The sequence below is a fragment of the Callithrix jacchus genome, chromosome 6 (assembly GCF_049354715.1).
Source record: "Callithrix jacchus isolate 240 chromosome 6, calJac240_pri, whole genome shotgun sequence".
Taxonomy (NCBI): domain Eukaryota; kingdom Metazoa; phylum Chordata; class Mammalia; order Primates; family Cebidae; genus Callithrix; species Callithrix jacchus.
The window spans coordinates 97,457,591-97,477,987 of NC_133507.1; the positions used below are offsets into that span (position 1 = coordinate 97,457,591).

A 20,397-nucleotide genomic window follows, 5' to 3' on the forward strand; every position below is an offset into this window, starting at 1 on the left:
TCTCTCATAACTAATGGGGATATTGAATTCAGGGAGCTTTATGGGGAAAATATATTGCAATATGTGTGCAAAACAAAAACAAGGCTACAATTAGATGTAAGAACTATAGCTTAATTTAGATCCATTTCATATTGGCTTGATAGAGCGGGTTAATAGAGTTTTCCCATTAAAAACTAGTTTTCATGAACACATTAATTTTTCTGCTGATGTGTTTGGCTTATGGACTTCTAAAGAAAAAAGTTATCAATTTTAGATTCTCAGTAGGTAGGGAGATAATTAAAATGATTATTATGGGTCTCCGTGTAATTCTTAAGATGTCTCAGTATACCTTGGGTGTTGATTGGTGAATACCTGGAGATACCTGTGACTGTTTGGACACATTTTCTTTTTTTTTTTTTTTTTTTTTTAATTTTTTATTGGATTATAGGTTTTGGGGTACATGAGCAGAGCATGCAAGACAGTTGCGTAGGTACACACATGGCAGCGTGCTTTGCTTTTCTTCTCCCCTTCACCCACATTTGGCATTTCTCCCCAGGCTATCCCTCCCCACCTCCCCCTCCCACTGGCCCTCCCCTTTTCCCCCCAATAGACCCCAGTGTTTAGTACTCCCCTTTCTGTGTCCATGTGTTCTCATTTTTTATCACCCACCTATGAGTGAGAATATGCGGTGTTTCATTTTCTGTTCTTGGGACACATTTTCTAGAGGGTAGCTTGCTTTTCAGATTTCACATTTCTCAAATGAGCTCATGTGTTTTTCCATCAATTCACAAGAATATCATTGAATCCCTTTGTCCTTCTCTAGTGGCTTCTATTCATTTCTTACCTTAAGATTCCTTTATTATCCAAGAGTACTGATGTTTTCCCCATGATTCTTTCATTATAAAGTATGACTCAATTAGAATATTATCACTTGAACACATTTCAGGAAATCTTTTGAAACAGACATATAGTGAATACCACTCAATTATCATGTATTTCAGACGTCAATCCAGCACAGGAGACTTAAGATGAGCTGAAACCTCATGACACTCACTAGGTGGGACCCATGGAGGGCTTGGAGCCTACGTGGGAAGTGCCTCTTGTTGTGCCTGGTGTTTCATTGAATATATGCCACATAAGGTGGTGCTAGAATTTCCACGCCAACTAAATTCCTCTTTCTTTTCAAAATTCTTTGTACCAATATAATAAGAATCACCAAGTATAATTAGACCTGGAATGGAGGTATTTATTGGCTTTCCATATTTGAATCAAGTGTTAATGTCTCAATTTCATTCTGAAGTTTTGTCACACCATACATCAAGCCATCTGTTTGAAATCATACTAGGAAATAAGAATAAAAAATAATGCTTTTAGGGAAGGCCAAATACAGGGTTATATATGTTCTAGATGGCATTTGTGATTAAGTTAGCCTCTCCTTTCTTACATCAAAAATATGTTTAAAATGTATTTTCTTTCAGGATTACTGTATGATCTGCTTAGATACACATTTTTAAACTTTTTGAAATATATAACTACAATGTTTTTTTAATACGTAGTGGTTATGAAAGACAAATGTTATACAGAATTTATCTAAAGTAGCTGAATTACATTAGACAGTATAAGTTGTATAATTTTAGTTAGCCATATCTTATTTTTATATGGGACTTTCAAGTTTTTGAACTGCCTTACCATACATTATTTCACCTATTATCCACAGTGATACTATGAAATTGGCGTGGATGAGTTCACCATCCCCAATGTGCAGAGGAAACTGGCTTAAAGCAGTTAAATTTTAAGTTAAGTGGCTTGTCCAAAACAATTTCTCTAGTAAATGGTGCAGTACAAACTAAAAGCTGGTAGCATTATTTAATTTATTATATTTATTTTAAATATTTAAATATTTATATAAATATTTTCCATTCTATACGTTAGCCTCTTAGTTATTTCTCCACACTATAGTCAGAATGAACTTTGCCAAATCTTTTTTTTTTTTTTTTTTTTTGAGATGGAGTTTTGCTCTTGTTGTCCAGGCTGGAGTACAATGGCATAATCTCGGCTCACTGCAACCTCCACCTCCCGGATTCAAGCAATTCTCCTGCCTCAGCCTCCTGAGTAGCCGGGACTACAGGCATGTGCCACCACGCCCAGCTAATATTTTTCTATTTTTTTACATGATGTCATTTATTTGATTTTCTTTCATTATTATACTTTAAGTTCTGGGGTACATGTGTGGAACATGCAGGTTTGTTACATAGGTATACAAGGGCCATGGTGGTTTGCTGCATCCATCCCCCTGTCACCTACATTAGGTATTTCTCCTAATGCTGTCCCTCCCCAGTCCAACCGCCACCCTGCTATCCCTTCCTAGCCCCCACCACAGGCCCCAGTGTGTGATGTTGCCCTCCCTGTGTCCATGTGTTCTCACTGTTCAACACCCACTTGTAAGTGAGTACATGCCGTGTTTGGTTTTCTGTTCTTGTGTCATTTTGCTGATAATCATGTTTTCCAGCTTCATCCATGGGCCTGCAAAGGACACAAACTCATCCTTTTCTATGGATGCATAGTATTCCATAGTGGGTATATGCCACATTTTCTTTATCCAGTCTATCACTGATGGGCATTTGGATTGGTTCCAAGTTTTTGCTGTTGTAAACAGTGCCACAATAAACATATGTGTGCATGTGTCTTTATGATAGAATGATTCATAATCCTTTGGGTATATACCCAGTGATGGGATTGTTGGGTGAAATGGTATTTCTATTTCTAGATCCTTAAGGAATCTACACAGCAAAAGAAACTATCATTGGATAGTTTGCTGAACCAGCAACCAACAGAATGGGAAAAAAATTTTGTAATCTACCCATCTGACAAAGGGCTAATATCTAGAATCTACAAAGAACTTAAACAGATTTACAAGAAAAAACAATCCCATCAAAAAGTTGGTGAAGGACATAAACACTTTTTAAAATAAGGCATTTATGCAGCCAACAAACATGAAAAAAAGCTCATCATCACTGGTCACTAGAGAAATGCAAATCAAAACCACACTGAGATACCATCTCACGCCAGTTAAAATGTCAGTCATTAAAAATTCAGGAAGACAGCAGATGCTGGAGAGGATGTGGAGAAATAAAAATGCTTTTACATTGTTGGTAGGAGTGTAAATTAGTTTTTTTGTATTTTTAGTAGGGATGGGTTTTCACCATGTTGGGTAGGCTGGTCTTGAACACCTGAGCTGAGGTGATCCACCCACCTGAGTCTCCAAAAGTGTTGGGATTACAGGCATGACTCACCCACCACGCCTGGCTGCCAAATCTTATATATATATATGTATTTTATTGCATTTTAGGTTCTGGGGTACATGTGAAGAACATGCAGGATTGTTGCATAGGTACATACATGGCAATGTGGTTTGCTGCCTCCATCCCCATCACCTATATCTGGCATTTCTCCCCGTGTTATCCTTCCCCAATTTCCTACCCTGCACTGTCCCTCCCCCAGTCCCCCCACCCCCACAGACCTCAGTGTGTGATGCTTCCCTCCCTGTGTCCATGTGTTCTCATTTGTTCAACACCTGCCTATGAGTGAGAATATGCAGTGTTTGATTTTCTGTCCCTGTGTCAGTTTGCTGAGAGGCTTCCAGGTTCATCCATGTCTCTACAAAGGACGTGAACTCATCGTTTTTTATGACTTCATAGTATCCCATGGTGTATATGTGCCACATTTTCCCTGTCCAGTCTATCATCGATGGGCATTTGGGTTGGTTCCAGGTCTTTGCTACTGTAAACAGTGATGCAATGAACATATGTGTGCATGTGTCCTTATAATAGAGCAATTTATAATCCTTTAGATGTATACCCAGTAATGGGATTGCTGGTTCAAATGGAATTTCTGTTTCTAGGTCCTTGAGGAATCACCACACTGTCTTCCACAATGGTTGAACTAATTTACAATCCCCCCATCAGTGTAAAAGTGTTCCTATTTCTCCACATCCTTTCCAGCATCTGTTGTCTCCCGATTTTTTAATGATCGCCATTCTAACTGGCATGAGATGGTATCTCAATGTGGTTTAGATTTGCATTTCTCTAATCACCAGTGATGATGAGCATTTTGTCATATGTTTCTTGGCTTTGTATATGAGGCTGCCAAATCTTAATCAGATTATATCCTTCAGTTGATTAAACCCTCGGTCACCATTTTACTCAGGCTGTGGTCCAAAATCTGTCATGTGATGTTCATGGTCCTATGTGGTCTAGACCTTGTTCATTTCCACCTGCATCCCATGCCACTCCTGTTTCCTGGCTCACCAGCTTCCAGCCACACTGGGCTTCTCTTCCTCCTTCCCCACATGACAAAGGGCTTCCCACTTGCTGCTCCCTCTGTCTGGAGTGCTCATACTTCTCTTCACCTGGTAACACCTAGTCATCACAGAGGTCTCAGTTTAAATGTAACTTTCTCAGAGAAGCCTTTCCCTGACACACCAAACAAAATCAGTTTCCCTCAGCAAACTCTTAATTAACAATCAGTTTATACTGCTGTATTTATCTGTGTGATGTTTGTTTATCACTGGTCCTCTCCATTAGTCTGTAAGTCTAATGAAGCCTGGAACCATGCCCATTTGACTCATTGCTGGTTTCCATCTCTAGCTCAGCGTTTGGCACATAGTATCTACTCAGTAAACATTTGTGGGCCAAGTAAGTAAATGACTCCATGTTGGTAGTACATAGCTTCTTTTCCAGTTCTCTATTAAATTAGTGAATAATCAGAATCTATATAGATTTTTCTTCATTTTCTCAGAACAAGCATGTAGAAAAGCATGTAGAAAGTTTCGACATTTTAATAATTTAAGCAAGTTTTACAAAATTATGAGGAGAAAAGTTCAGAAACATAGATTACCCAAGGAAACAAAAGAATCTCCTGCCTTTGAGGTTTCAACAGAGGATGACTCAGTAAAGTTTGAGCTCTATTGCTATGTATAGGCTATAAGGTCTAGACAAGATTCATTCTGTAGAATCAGGCTTAAGGGAGAAATACCTTTCTTTCTGTGTTTATGTTTGATTATTTGTCTAGAACTTAACTTTTAGCTTGTGTCCAAATAGAAAAAGTGCTTTGGAATTCCACTCTTGATTCAGACTTCTTTTTCTCCACCATGATGTCTAGAAAAGTCTGCTATAACATGTGTGTCCCTAAAAATTACTGCACTCTTTAAAACCACACAGTGGAAACCACAAGGTTTATCGGGGAAATGGGACTATGGAAATAATACTCAAAACTTTGTCAATGACACAGTAAAAATAAAAAGGTAGGAACCTAATACCTAATAAATATGGTACTTTACCTTGAAAGAATTTCTTGTGGAAATGGATATCAAATGGGATGCAGCGCAGAAGTTACTGTGAAATGGTGGAAGGAGTGCTGTCTGAAATTGGAGGGAAAGATGTAACACCACATGTGGATGGGTGTGGCTCGTAATGCACATGGTTGACTGAGGTCTGTTTGAAATACGTGTGTTTTATCTGTTTTGACGCAGTTCAGCTGAGTGCAGTTTTCTGTGTTCACCTAATTTTTCTCATGAATGAAATGGGGCAATCAGCAAACCTAAGATTTGTGTCATGCTCAAATTTTTTTGTAATATATCATTAGTTGCATTAGAACAAATTAGCGCCTTTAAAAGAAATGTTACGGCAGAACTAACAGTTGTAGGGGGAAAGAGTGGGAGATTTAGGTTCAGAAAAACTCAGTTCTAGCCCCAGAGCTGCTATTTCTAACCATGGAACCAGAGCAAGCTCCTTTTCTCTCTTTTCGGCCCCCACCCTTATCTGTAGATGCAGGTGATAATAACCAAAATTGCTGAATTGTCCTGGAGACTGAATACAGTAATGAAGGTAGACACATTTTGTAAAATGTAAAATATTCTCCAGATTGAAGATTTTTTTTGCAGAGTTTGCTCATTTCAGAGTTAAGAGACAGCAGCTAACGAAGAACAGAGTAGCATGTTAACCCACTCACAGCTTTTGTTCAGAAAAATAGGCAAACCTACCTTTTTACTAATAACAAAGCTCACCTCTGTAAAGGGAAAAAAGAGCCTGTGACTGGCACATTTTGTTGAACACGTGTTTAATGTCACTGCTTAGACTCAGCCTTTGAGCTGTTGTTTGTGTTTCTGGTGCAGCAATTTGAGAGCTTTGGTAAGAGAAGCCAAGAGAAAGGGAAGAGGTAAAGAACATAGAACATCTTGCTCAAAGAACATGGGAGGAATTGAAAGGTGGTGATTGACGGGATTTGGAAATCATCATGAGGTTCTCCTAGGCAGGTGTCTTTCTTAAAACCATTCCAGGCTTATGGTTCTGTGGAAAGAGAGCTGTTGCTCTAGAAATGTGGTCCTGTCAGATCTGTGACCCAGATTTCCATGGCATTTTCTTCTACTTACTGCTCTTCAGTACCTAGTGGTGTTGTGTAAATAACGCCAACTGTTCTCCATCCCTCATTGCCTTTCACACTTTCTGCTGTGAAAGATCCAGAACAAACATTTGGGAGACAAATTAAAATTACTTTGGAGACAGATCAATTTGTATCCAGAATAGAGCAAATACGTAAATTAAAGAAAAACCTAGCCAATCTAGTGATACTGGATTTTTTCCATCTTTAGCCATAGTTTCAAATTCGGGTACAAAGCTTTTTCATATTTAGAAAGTCGTTGTGGATTACCGTGAAGTTTTCATTAATTTATGGAAATACACCTCATTTGAAGGGATAATATTTTAGTAAACAGCTTTTGCCCTCATAGTCTTAATTCCCTACAATTTCTCTGAGTTACCAGGGGTTTATTTTAATGCTTTTTTTTTTCAGGTTTGAAAAGGCATACATATATTAAAGAGAAATATTATTTGTGTGGAAAAGGTTCTCTCGTGATCATATTTTTGAGACTCTTTAATATGGAAGTGAGTGAATCTATATAGCATTCTGTACTTTTGAAGGGAGGAGGGATGCTGTTTTCTCTGCAAAATGTCACCTTCTTCATAGCATGTGCTTTTGAACTCTTTAGTGTCCTCTTTTTTTGGCCTGTTTGTTTTTTAGAATTGAAGCACTGTCTTCCAAATTCTGTATTATTGGTGACTTGTCCATGTTTGTTTTAGTCTAATCAGTCAACACAAAGAGGAATGTCAATTGTCTATATAACTGTAACGAGTTTATTATAGTAAAATATATAACATAAAATTTGCCATTTTGACCATTTCTGTAAAGGGTTAACTTTAACCCATTTGTCTTCCACAACCACATTTTTCTTTCTTTCCAAAGCTTCTAAAATGTCATTTTCCAAAGTGACAGGATAACGATTTGAATTTTGATTTTAGTTTTTCTAATTTCAGTGAAAGTAACTGATTGTGGAGTTAAAAGTAGACCATTGAAAAGTCTGGCCTGACTTAGAAAAGGCCAGCTTCAGAATCAGTAAGCAAATATATTTCCAGCACTACCACATCCTAGGTAATGTGCTACAAATGTAAAGCATATCTGCACATAAGGCATGGTTCTAATCGGGAACAAATATTTAGGTAGGGAATTGTGATAAATTCACATGAAAAATCATAGTAGAAAGTAAAAGTGAAAACCTAAAGGGTAGTAAAGATGGTAGTTGCTGTTGGAAATCAGGGAAGGGAGGAAATGAAGTGATGGGGGACAAGTTTTAGAGGACATGGCTTAAAGCTGAGCCTGGAAGGAACCCTAGGTTTTCAATGGATTGACCCAGGGAGCTTTTTACTCAGGAACAAAGGTGCAGAGGTATGGGGGTGTGTAAGCACTTTTAGAGGACCAGGATTCGTGTCTAGGTTCTAGTCTAACGTTTCTTTCATAATCCTCAGAATGCCTTTTTTCTCATGAGTTAGAGCTGGAGAAAATCTGTCTTTGCTATCGCTTCCTGTGACTATGCCCCACACGATGAATCATATTTAATCCTGAGTAGTTCATGGTACACAGTCATAGTGTTTGGTTTATTTCCAGAGGTCTCTGTTTCTCTTCTCTCCTTTTAAGTGTGTATGTCCCTCACGATCAGACATTGCATCTATGGTTTTCATCATAGAGTATATATCCTGTGTACAAAGTGCTCAGTTTAGTAACAGGAGTAAAAATAACAGTACAGCATGCTTTTTAAAAAGGCAATAACAACAACAAAACAAAAACAAAACAAAAAAGACATTAGCGTCGCTGACTCAGTGCTATCAGGAGGATCTGAGCTGTGTGCTTTTTACCAGTTCCAGGAATGAGTTTGTGCTGAACCATCCATTCTGTGTCATCCAGTTCCTCTTTCAATCCCTGATGCCCGTTCGTGAGATGAGGTAGTTATCTAGGATTATAGAAACAGTGGGTGGCTTGGGCTAGTTTTATCTCTGAAGACCTAACTGGACAAAATGAAAACCAATTCTTGAGCTTCACTCTCATCAGCTTCATGGTCTAATTAACGAGATTTTTGGTCCTTCTATAAAAACAGTAATGTTCTCTTTCAAGGATGTGCCAGAGATGGAAGAGATGAAATAATTCTGAACAGGTAGTAATCTAACTAATTATTATCTGACTTACTGTGCATTTGATAGTATTTTGGGGTCATAGTTCTTCACAGGATGCCCTCTAGGTTAGTGGAAATTATTCAAGTATTAGAATTAAGTTACCTGAGACTCAAAATCTATTACCTTCTGGTTTATGTGACCTTGCACAAATTACTTAGGTATCTCTGATCTTTGGTTTCTTTGTCTATTACAAGAAATTAAGAATAGCACCTATTTCATGGGGGTATCAGAAGGGTGAAATTCATATATATAAAGCTCAAGTTATCACCTAATAACCAACTATTTTATATTTTTGTCATAAACACCTTTTCAAAAGTCATTCCTTTTGCACCTTTTATAGCATGAGAAGCTGATACATGAACTGGAAGAGGAGAGACACTTACGTCTTCAGAGCGAGAAGCGGTTGCAGGAGGTGACCCTAGAGTCTGAGCGTAACAGAATTCAGATGCGTGGCTTGCAGCAGCAGTTCTCCAGGTATTGTTCTTAACTGAGGATTGCTTCCTGAGGTGCATCTCTCTCTCTCTACCAACAACACCTTGGATTGAATGTTCATTGTGTAAGCTTCCGTTGTGTTTGATGAGCTAATTTACCAACTGTTTAGAACTTCTGTTCTGACCAAACCATCCTGTCACATCCAGACCAATTTTCTGAAACTTTCCATTTGCACCTGACATGATCTTTAATGAAACTGGTTGTCTTTTCTTCCCTGATGGCTTCCCCAAGGGTCTTTAAGTAAGTTGTCATGGCTTTGCAGCCATTAGGCATGTCCTTTAGAAGGCCAGCCCAGAGGGTGAGAGTTCACTGGTCATCATAATCCTACTTTAAGACAAAGAGTATGAATCCAATGATTCAATAAGCTCTTCCTTATTGCTTAGAAGAAACACTAAGGAGTGGTAGTAAAACAAAAAAACAGTGAGTTCCTGTCATTAAAAAGATGTCACTAGAATTTGGCCAAGCTCAGTGGCTCACACCTGTAATTCCAGGACTTTGAAAGGCTGAGGTAGGGGGGGTCACTTGAGGTCAGGAGTTCGAAACCAGCCTGGCCAACATGGTGAAGCCCCGTCTCTTCTAAAAATATAAAATTTAGCTAGGCAGGCTGGTGGGCACCTGTAATCTCAACTACTCAGGAGGCTGAGACAGAAGAATCACTTGAACCTGGGACATGGAGTTTGCAGTGAGCCAAGATTGCACCACTGTACTACTCCAGCCTGGGTGACAAAGTGAGATTTCATTTAAACAAACAAACAAACAAAGAGATCACTAGAATTTGAAAGGAAGATTCTGAAAAATAAGCTCCTGGATTTAATTCTAGCAGTGGGAATCTTTCAGTTTCCAATTATAGTTAATATGAGGGCAGGGGATGGTTCAAACTATTATGTTAAAATCATTTCAGTTCCATGGGAGGAACCCCCCAGAAACTTGTCCCCCATTCACAGCCCTGGGACCAGATACAGGCACCTTGTGAAGGACAATCTGCATTCATTTCTATATTTCACCATTTATAAAATCAGGAAAATAATGAGTCTCACTTTTCTCTCCTGAGATTATCTCAGGCAGTATCCATGTTCGAGAAGTTGCCCTAAAATCCTCATGAGCAAATTGTGTGGGTCTTGTCCTTAACTTTTTACTGGGATTTGGAGAACATTATGACCGGTGATAGATAATATAGCTTTCCCATTGTGAAGTTTTTATAATGACAGCTTAAGTTTTGGGTGTGTTGCAGGGAGAGAACAAACACAGTTGAGCCTCCAGATAATTTACCTCATTATGGCCAATACTGTGCATGTGCTTCAACTTTGGTGTAGGGGTTTGTGGAGGAAACAGGGTTTGTTTCCTCCACAAACCTGTTTCCTCCACAAACCCCTACACCAAAGTTGAAAAGGAAGGATGGATGACTCCTGTGTGGTCAGCATTATAATTTAACACTCTGTTCAACTCCTCAAGCCCATGATAATACACAGGTGCTGTAGAAATGCACCAATCAATACTTTAATAAATGCATGTCCCACCCCTCACAGGCTATTACATATATCACCTTATGCTCGATTTTTCATTCAGTTTGATGGCAACTCTCCCTTTGTGTCTCCCAACTAACTTGAAATAATAGATCCACCCCTCCAAAGTGACTTTAAAATAAGCAGTGCTTTGTAATATTGGTTGTTTTAATGGCATGGGAAAGGAGGAGGCAGATATTGCTCTCTTTGCACTGTCTAATTGAGATGTCTCTATATTCAAGCTATTGAGTTAGGTGGCAGGAGACACATGGCATAGTAAATTATATTCATATGATGCCAGGTCATCTGTGAATCAGATGCCTATTCCATACAGATTTAAGTTACACAAGAGAAGACTACATCCTAGGCTGAAAGAGAAGATCATTATGTATACAATAAATAGTGGTGGGTTTTTGCATACTTCTTTTGTGAGGGCTTTTTTTCCTATCATAATCAGTTTTCTTATGTAAAGTGTCATTGAAACTGAAAAGTTCAAGTCCAGTTACAGCCAGAAACTAACGTAAATCAGCAAAAGATGGGAAAAACATATGTAACAGATAATTATACAACAATCTGAGTAGATGCACTGAACCATTCATTTCTGATGGCCTTTTACAGTTTAAACTTTGGATTTTAAGATATTTCTAGTTATGCTTAATCTTATTAATTTAAATCTTTGAAAAAATTCTGTATTATAGAATGAGCCTATATTGCATCATCCTTGGACATCTTTAGCATCCAATATGGTCATCTAAGTAATACTTTACATAATAGGTATTATTCTTTTGAATTAGAAACTTTTGTATTCATAATTTTCTTTTTTCTCTTGGGTTGATAAGTTCATTTTGTGCATAATTATATCAGGGATTTGGAATTACTTTTGAGCATTGTTCATGGGCTGAGGTTGCTTTTGAAAATTAAGCTAGGCCAGGTGTCGTGGCTCACGCCTGTAACCCCAGCAGTTTGGGAGGCTGAGGTGGGTAGATCACCAGAGGTCAGGATTTTGAGACCAGCCTGACCAACATGGAGAAACCTCATCTCTACTATAAATACAAAAAGAAAAAAAAATAGCCAGGCATGGTGATACATGCCTGAAATGCCAGCTATTTGGGAGACTGAGGCAGGAGAATCACTTGAACCCAGGAGGCGGAGGTTTCAGTGAGCTGAAATCGTGCCATTGCACTCCAGCCTGGGCAACGAGAGTGAAACTCTGTCTCAAATAAATAAATAAATAAGCTAATAATAATAACTACATTCTCAAAGAATGTGGTGATTAGAATGTGGTGGGATTTACAATAAAAGATAGATTCACAATAAGGCTGATAAAATAAAAACAGAAAATAAAGGTCATGAAAGGAGAATGTGACAAGTTACCACCTTCATACCTTCACATAGCCCAACAGTTTTTTGAGTATGAGCCTTTAATTTAGCTCCAAGATTCCTGGCCGACAAGATCAAAAGGAAAAAAAAAAAAGAACAAGTAATATGTAGTTATTATCTCACAGCCAAAGGCTACTACCCCTTAAAGAGAGGAACATTATCTCTGTTAGTAAATTCATAATAGAATGTATCACATAGACCACTTCATAGAAGACACTGAAGGATACAGTAGACATGGCCCCAAATGGTGCAAATTAGGATTAGTTGTTGCAAGGGCTACTACTTTCACTATGTCACTTATATCTGAAAAGTTAAGCCATTTGTCAATTTCCTAGTATATGGAATAAGAAGCTGGGTTCATGTCTAAGAGATCACAAGTGAAATAAGAACTACTCTGGTGCTTGAAGTTCTCAAGTCAAACGTTATACTTCAGATTCCTGGGAACCTCCAAATATATACTTGTGCCTTTCTAATACAATTAATATGGGAGACAGAGACATAAGATGCTGAGACCTGGCCTGGGCATGTGTTCTTGGTATGTTTGATGGCCTTGTAGGCATGGAAGCCTCTAGACACTAGTTACAGGATCCCAAGTCTCAGCTCAATAAATAACAAGGTGAGGCAATGGAGGGAGGAGTGGATAATAAAGTTAGACACTGGGACAGTTAAGTACACCTGGAAAGTGGAGTTCAGGTGTCAGGATGAGTGATTCAGGAGAGGTAGGCCGAGGCTTAGTTTTATGAGTTTCAGCTGTGTAATGAGCCTGACAGCTTGAAGGTACCAGGCAAGCCTCAACGTTTGTGATTGTCTCTATCAATGAATAATGGGATCTCTTAGGTGATAAAAATCTATACAAATGCTTCAATGAGTAGTTCTTTTTTTATATCACCACCAAACCGTCTGCCACAATCCTTTCTTCCCTCTTGACCTCTGATTAGGCCATAATGATCAGAAATGGTCCAAAGTTTAGGCAATAAAAAAAAAAATTGGATATGCCGCCAGAGGTTACCTACTGAGCTCTAAGCTCATAAATCAGAAATTGCCTGCACTGAGGGTGATTCAGACAGGCGTAACAAACTTGGTTCAGGCCATTTAAATTCTTTAATGTAAATATGGAGAAAAATAAGGTACCTGCAAATTAAGCCTTCTTCACAGTTGAGAGAGCACTTCAATAAGGTGGTAGTTAGAGGCAGGTGGTGGTATCTTAGAGCTGCCGCTTTATCTTGTTATTTAGTGACATAAATCAAAGGTGCTTTTCAGATGTGATAATCATAGTTTAACCCATTGTCTTTGTGGCTGGGCAAATTTTATGAGGGATTAGCTTTGTAACTACCTAAAATTCCAAATTCTCCCCACTCCTCTGTTTGTTTGAATTGTGATTGTCCAGCCAGCCAAGGTGAATGCTGTAGATGAGACTATGGAACTGTCTTCCCTTGTATGTAAAGATAATCAGTGTTTGGACCCCTGGATTTATTATCCACGTTGAGGTAATGAAGTGTTTGTGTTTCAGTTAGATTCACCCAGAGGAGCACTTTCAGGAAGATTGTCTCCAAGCAAGGTGGGGTACGCTGAGTTGAAATAACAGTGATTTATCAAAAAAAAAAAAAAAAAAAGGCCGGGTGCTGTGGCTCACGCCTGTAATCTCAGCACTTTGGGAGGCCGAGGCAGATGGATCACGAGGTCAAGAGATAAAGACCATCCTGGCCAACATGGTGAAACCTCGTCTCTACTAAAAATACAAAAAAATTAGCTGGGACTGGTGGTGCATGCCTGTAGTCCGAGCTACTTGGGAGGCTGAGGCAGGAGAATTGCTTGAACTGGGGAGGCAAAGGTTGCAGTGCGCCGAGCTCATGCCACTGCACTGCAGCCTGGTGCCTGGTGACAGAGTGAGACTCTGTCTCAAAAAAAAAAAAAGAGTAATGGGATCACTTAGGTGATAAAGTGAGGAGATAAGTAACTCTGCAGAGTACTGATTTGGCATATGTAGTTGTGCATACCATGCATGATTGGCACAATTATCTGAGTTTGTCCCTTTGCAAATAATCTAATCAATTTGTAGGTGATGATGATGATGATGATGATAATGATTGAGATGGTCTGGCTCAGGTTGCCCAGGCTGGAGTGCAGTGGTGCCATCTTGGCTTACTGCAGCCTACATCTCCAGGGCTCAAACCATCTTCCCACCTCAGCCTCCCAGGTAGCTGGGACTATAGGTGCGTGTCACAACGCCTGGTTAATTTTTGTATTTATGGTAGATGGAGTTTTATCATGTTGCCCAGGCTGGTCTGGAACTCCTGGGCTTGAGTGATCCTCACGCTTTAGTCTCCCAAAGTGCTGGTGAGCCACCATGCCAGGCCCAATTTGTAGATTATTAATGAAAGCTGCTGTTTTCATCAGGCAACACACACTTTTATTGTGTCCCTAATAACAGTGTGTGCATCCTCAAAATAAGTAGAATTCAGATAAGTCTCATGTACACATATGAACAAAACAACATATTTATAGCATAGCTATAAAGAGGTCTTCTGTCCAGATTCAGAACAGCCAGACTGCATGCTTGTTAATGGTTTATTATGCTGAGGCATGAATAGTCAGATGAAATTAATGATTGCATAGTGACAGCAATAATAATACACATTTGTATTATGCCACAGCTCTGTGCTTCAGTGTGTTTGAAGATTTAAATTAAAATTGATTTGGCAGATTTAGCACCTGGCAGACATATTTTGTAAATGTTCTTAGCAAACCATATTAAAACCCAAGTATCAGGAATCAAGACTCTTGATTTCAGGTCTCTTCAGCCTTGAAATGTTCCATGTGTGTTTACACCAGTCACTGTACATCTAAGTAAGGGGAATGATTAAGGTTTGCCCTTCATATTTGACCAGGATAGTTAAAAATCATCCAAATGGATCTCAAGCTTTTACTCCCTGCCTTCAGGATTTCTCTGCACCTGTTCTGACCTTCTCCCCTGGCACTGTCATCCACTGCCTTGAAGCTATTTCTTTGCTTACTGTAATGGGGCTTCTCCTATCACAGTTGATTGCTGCGCTTAAGTGCAGTCTGCTGTATGTTGAACTTCAAGGAGTCATAAATGGAGACGGTTTTACCCCTTAACTCGTTCATTGGTTGCTGTTCACGTTATCGGCACTCAGAGACTTTATGGAATCCTAGGGTTCATTTTCTGCTGCCCATTTGGAAGCTGTAGGCACCTAGCATAGAAGTGTGTGTTGAAGAGGATAATATGCCCTTAAATGTTCTACCCACGTACTCCCTCCTGCCTCTGTATCTGTCTGGTACATTAAAAGAACATTTTCTCTGCATCTTTAGAGGGAGTAAAATGTAACAAGATGAGAAAAGCTGTCAATTGACCTTTGGACAAGCATCAGCACAGAGCTCTTCTCCTCCTTTTCTGCACTTGTTCCCATCTCTGACTGTTCGTCAACTTTAACCTGTCTCAAAGACCGGCTCTCCTGCGTGCCTTCTTCCTCCTGATGAATACAGAGGGCAATTTTCTATTGATTTGGAATTGCTATTTCCACATCATCAGCAATATTTCTGCCTGAGACTTTTCATAAAAACTGGGGCCTCTCATCTGCTGCTCTGTGTAAATCTACCAGAAGTTGAAGATGGCAAAGCAACATTGGTTCAAGGATAAATTTTCTTCAAATTACAACAGATGGAAGAAAAAATCTTAAATGGCATCTTTTAAAATGCCTAGATAACATAATATGGATCATATTTTGATGTCAGAAGTTTATATCTTAGTGATCTAACATGTAAGCTCTCCCTTAAAGCAAGGAAAAGCCAAAACCAATTACACAGAGAACTAGGAAGAAAAGCTGTTTTCGGATCCCTGGGAAAATGCTAACTTACTGAGAGCTGAACATTCATTTATTCTTTTGTATTTCTCTTTCTGCCTAATAAGTGATGAGATGGTCACATGCTTCTTTTTAATTTCTTTAAAGAGCAATATGTTTTTGAGTAGACAACATGAAAGTTACGTTGCCTACTCTTGATCCCTGGTAGAGAAAACAATATTAACACAGAGTGTAGTTCCAATTTCACTTCAAAGAGCACTATCCTATTTAATGGGTTGTCTAGGACTTGTTGTCAGTGTATCTCTAAAAAGCTTAATATCTCCGTTTAAGTAATTTGACCCTTCTGAGTCTCAATTTGCTCATCTGTTAAATGAGGAGATTCAATTGCATTATAGTTTCATAATGCTTTTTATGCTTTTTAAGAGGCTCTGCATTAGAAATGAAATGCACTTATTATTGAGGGAAGTAATCGTTTTACAGCTGTAACCAGGCCTTCTTGAAGTTGCTAACAATGAGTTTTATGCTGAGGTCTTGGAGGGGACTGTCTTATTGTCCATGCAGTAGTCACAGGGAGGCTTCGTGGCACTGGGTTTTGGCCATGTCTATTTTGGTTACTTGACTCTGGAGAAGTTGAGATTAGAAAACTGCCAAGCCTAGATGAAAAATTTCTGTCGAGGACAGCCAAAATTAAATACTGAGGAACTTGACTGGCAAAGGGAAGTTAAGATACTCTGCAGTGAACATAACCATTATTGCTCTTGGGTCTAATGTTGTCTACTTTAGGACTTATTTAGGTTCGGTAAAAAGCCTGAACAGAGAGAACTTTATGACAACCAGAACTGTTTCCACTTTTAAACAATTTCTCTGAAGAAATAGCCATCAATAAAAATACCAATGATTTAGCCTCTCATCTAACTATGTTTTAATAACATAACTTCTAATGTATTACAACTTCTAATGTGTTACTATCCTACCCCAACACGCTGTTTCCTTTAAGAAAATGTGTGTGTGTGTGATATAGATAATGTTTTAAAACTGAAAACAACATTTTTACTTTCAATAATAAATGGAATTTTTTTTGGTGAGGTTTATAGAATATTCACCTTTCTTAGGTTTACAGTTTAGATAAGTTTTGACAAGCATTGACTCTCATGTGACCACCACTACAATTAAAATACAGAATATTTCCATGTCCCGGACAAATTCTCTCCTTCCTTCTCTATTCTCATTTCCCTCCCAAGCCCCTGGTAACTACTAATCTTATTTCTCTCCCTGTAGTTTTGCCTTTTCCAGAAAGGCTTATAAATGATGAAGACACCAAGTATTTGTTAAAGACACAAATTTTTTGTGTCTGGATTCGTTCACTTTGATTCTTTTGAGATGTGTCCATGTTTTTGCATAAATCAGTAGTTCATTTTATTCATGAATAATATTCTGTTATGTAAATATACTATTTATTTATTCACCTGTTGATAGACGTTTGGATTCCCTCCCATTTTGAGTGAGTGTGATTAAAGCTGCTATCAACATTTATGTCCAGGTGTTAGAATGTTTACCTCTTGGGCAAATAACTGGGGTGGGACCACAGAGCCATATATAATAAGCATTCGTTAATTTCATTAGAAACTGCCAAACTGTTTTCCAAATTATCTCTGCCTTTTTGCATTTCTACTAGCAATGTAGCAATGTATAGGAATTCTAGTTCTAGTTGTTTCACATCCATACATGCGTTTTAAAAAATAAACCACAGACACAGGAAACCACACAAAATAAATGCCTGGCTTAAGGAATAATTCTAATGTGAACAGCTTCGTAACGTGAACAGCTTCGTAACCAATGCTAGGTCAAGAAAGGAGACTCTGTTAGCCACCCAGAATCCCTTCAGTCAGTTCCTCTTCTCAGCCTCAACCTTCATCTTTTTCCAATAAGCTATTATTCTGACTTTAGAGCAATAACCTCCCTGTGTTTTTAATAATTTCATCATTTAATGTGCATCCCCAGACACTTCAATTTAGTCTTGTGCATCTGTTAAAAAAAAAAAAAAAAAAACTGGATATATCTTTTAAGTTTCCTTTGGGAGGCTAAGGCGGGTGGATCACGAGGTCAAGAGATCGAGACCATCTGGTCAACATGGTGAAACCCCATCTCTACTAAAAATACAAAAAATTAGCTGGGCATGGTGGTGTGTGCCTGTAATCCCAGCTACTCGGGAGGCTGAGGCAGGAGAATTGCCTGAACCCAGGAGGCGGAGGTTGCGGTGAGCCGAGATTGTGCCATTGCACTCCAGCCTGGGTAATAAGCGAAACTCCATCTCAAAAAAAAATAAAAATAAAATAAAAATTAAAAAATTAAGTTTCTTTGAGCCTGCAGGTTACCGTCCAACCCTTCCTTTTCCTTCATATTTTATATGTTAAAGACCTAGAATATTTGAACTGTAGAGTTTCTCACAGTCTAAATTTTGTTGATTACTGTACTTGGGACTGGGCAACGTGTTCTTCTAGCATTGGTATTTTCTGCAAATAGGCAGCTGTTTTCATACATAGCTCCTAATAATGATCTAAATAAAGAGTTAAAGGTTGCTGCCTATCCGAGGGACAGATACTGTTTGTATTCCTGTTCTTCTCTGTATTGCTATCAATAACTTTTGCCATCATAAACATTCAATAAATATTTGTTGATTGAAGAATGAATAAATGAATATCTTCACTAAAGTAGAAAGATGCAGCCAGAGTTCTACCAGACTTAGATTAAACATATAGAAGAATTTTACAGATAGTGTGTTTATGACAGAAATTTGCTTCCAAGGGAGGTAGGAGAATGGCCATTTCTGGGGATCTTTAAAATTTTGATAATAGTCATCATTCTTAGAGTTATAAACCATCATGGCCTGGGAGGATGAAGACCTGATTTCTCATCTCTGGGCTTCTGTGATGGAGTGTTCACCTATAAAAGATGAGTTGCCTGTTTCAGAATACTCTTTGCAGAGTTCTTTCTGCAGGGTACTAAATGGAATTTGGTGCATTGAAAGTTTACTTCCCATAGGCTAAAGTTTACTTTCAGAGAGTGTTTTTTTACTCTCAGGTAACGTTTATACCAATCTCTAAGGTTTACATATGGGGCAGAGGCAGAGGAAGCAGTCCCAGTAGTATAGATTGTTGTTCAGATTACCTTTTTGGTCCATAGGCAGTGCATTTAATGAACGGCATTCCCGCAGAGTATAAGTCTAAGCACAAACTGTAAACAGCTGGAACCGTTCTTTGGGATCCTTTATTTAATTCGTGAGAAATAATTCTCTTAAGATGGTCCTTGTTTATAAATGTCTACATCTGTTGCTAACAAACAGCCTCAAGCTTTTAAGAATGTTTCTTGAGAATAAAGCAGGGAATTAGCTATGCTGAAGCTATGGGGTTCTGACAAAAGAAATGTGTTGTAGTTTTCATTAAACTGTGTTTCAGAATTCTTTGCACATTGCTTCTGACCAGAGGTTTTCACGTGTCGTTTACAGTAGTAACAACTGACAGCATGCATTTTCCGAAGACAGAAATATACACTTCTTTTTCTTTGTTTAACTTCTATAACCACTTCAAGCAGTTATTTTTAAAAATAAGCATTTTAATTAATATTGATAACCCCATGGTTACAGAAATGACAGTACTTTTCACTTTTATTTCTTATGTCCAAAATCATTCCCTACATTATTTCATTCCTTTCTCATTATAACCTTACATATGACAGGGAGAGCATATATTATCTGATATTGAACCATATGTATTAATAATAATATGATACAGAAGCTTAAAAAATGAAGTAAGTTGCTTATGATAACGTGGCTATGTGGACCTCAATCCAGAACCCTGGGCTTCTGATTTCTGGTCACACACTCTCTTTCTGCTCCTTCATTCATTTGTTTTGTAGTTTATAATCTGCAATGGAAAGTAAAGTTTTTTTAAAATTTATCAATAGATAATAGATGTACGTAATTTTGGAGTGCAAGTGTTATTCAAATACATTCATATAATTTGTAAATATGAAAGCAGTGGTATTGGGATTTCCACCCCCTTAAATATCTTTTGCTAGAAACATTCTAATTATTCTCTTCTAGCTATTTTGAAATATATAATAGATTATTGTAAACTATATTTACCCCATTGATCTATGCAACTATATTTCATGTAGAATTCAGCCTTACTCATAGATATACATGCTCTGCCACTGACAGTATTTCTTTTTTTTTCAGTATTTCTTAAATTTAATTATTATCACTCTGCAGAGACTGCACCTAAGTCAATCTTGGGCCAGAGGGATAAATAAAATTATGTCAAATTAAAAGGAAAACTGGGCCTGACATGGTGGCACACACCTGTAATCCCAGCACATTGGGATCGCCTGAGGTCAGGAGTTCAAGACTAGCCTGACCAACATGGTGAAACCCCATCTCTACTAAAAACTGTGATGTGTGCGTAGGATATTACGTATGCATGTTCATGTCTAAAGAATGGCTGTTGATGATAAAATAAAAATCAGCTTTCATTTTTCTAAAAAAAAAAAAAAAACTACACAAATTAGCTGGGCATGGTGGCAGTTGCCTGTAACATCAACTACTCAGGAGGCTGAGGCAGGAGAAGTATTGCTTGAACCCAGGAGGTGGAGGTTGCAGTGAAC

At 38.3% G+C, this 20,397-nt stretch overlaps 1 protein-coding gene across 8 annotated transcripts in view; it reads left to right on the top strand.

Moving 5' to 3' along the window:
- Window positions 1–20,397, top strand: part of NCKAP5 (NCK associated protein 5) — a 1,002,432-nt gene that overhangs the window by 518,595 nt on the left and 463,440 nt on the right. For 7 of the 8 annotated variants that reach the window (XM_035305069.3, XM_078327941.1, XM_035305072.3 and 4 more), the window contains one exon: window positions 8,881–9,014. In XM_035305069.3, the coding sequence (XP_035160960.3) occupies window positions 8,881–9,014 (134 nt within the window). Of the gene's footprint in view, window positions 1–8,284; window positions 8,522–8,880; window positions 9,015–20,397 lie in introns of those variants that run through there. The other variant, XM_035305071.3, reaches the window with a different exon arrangement.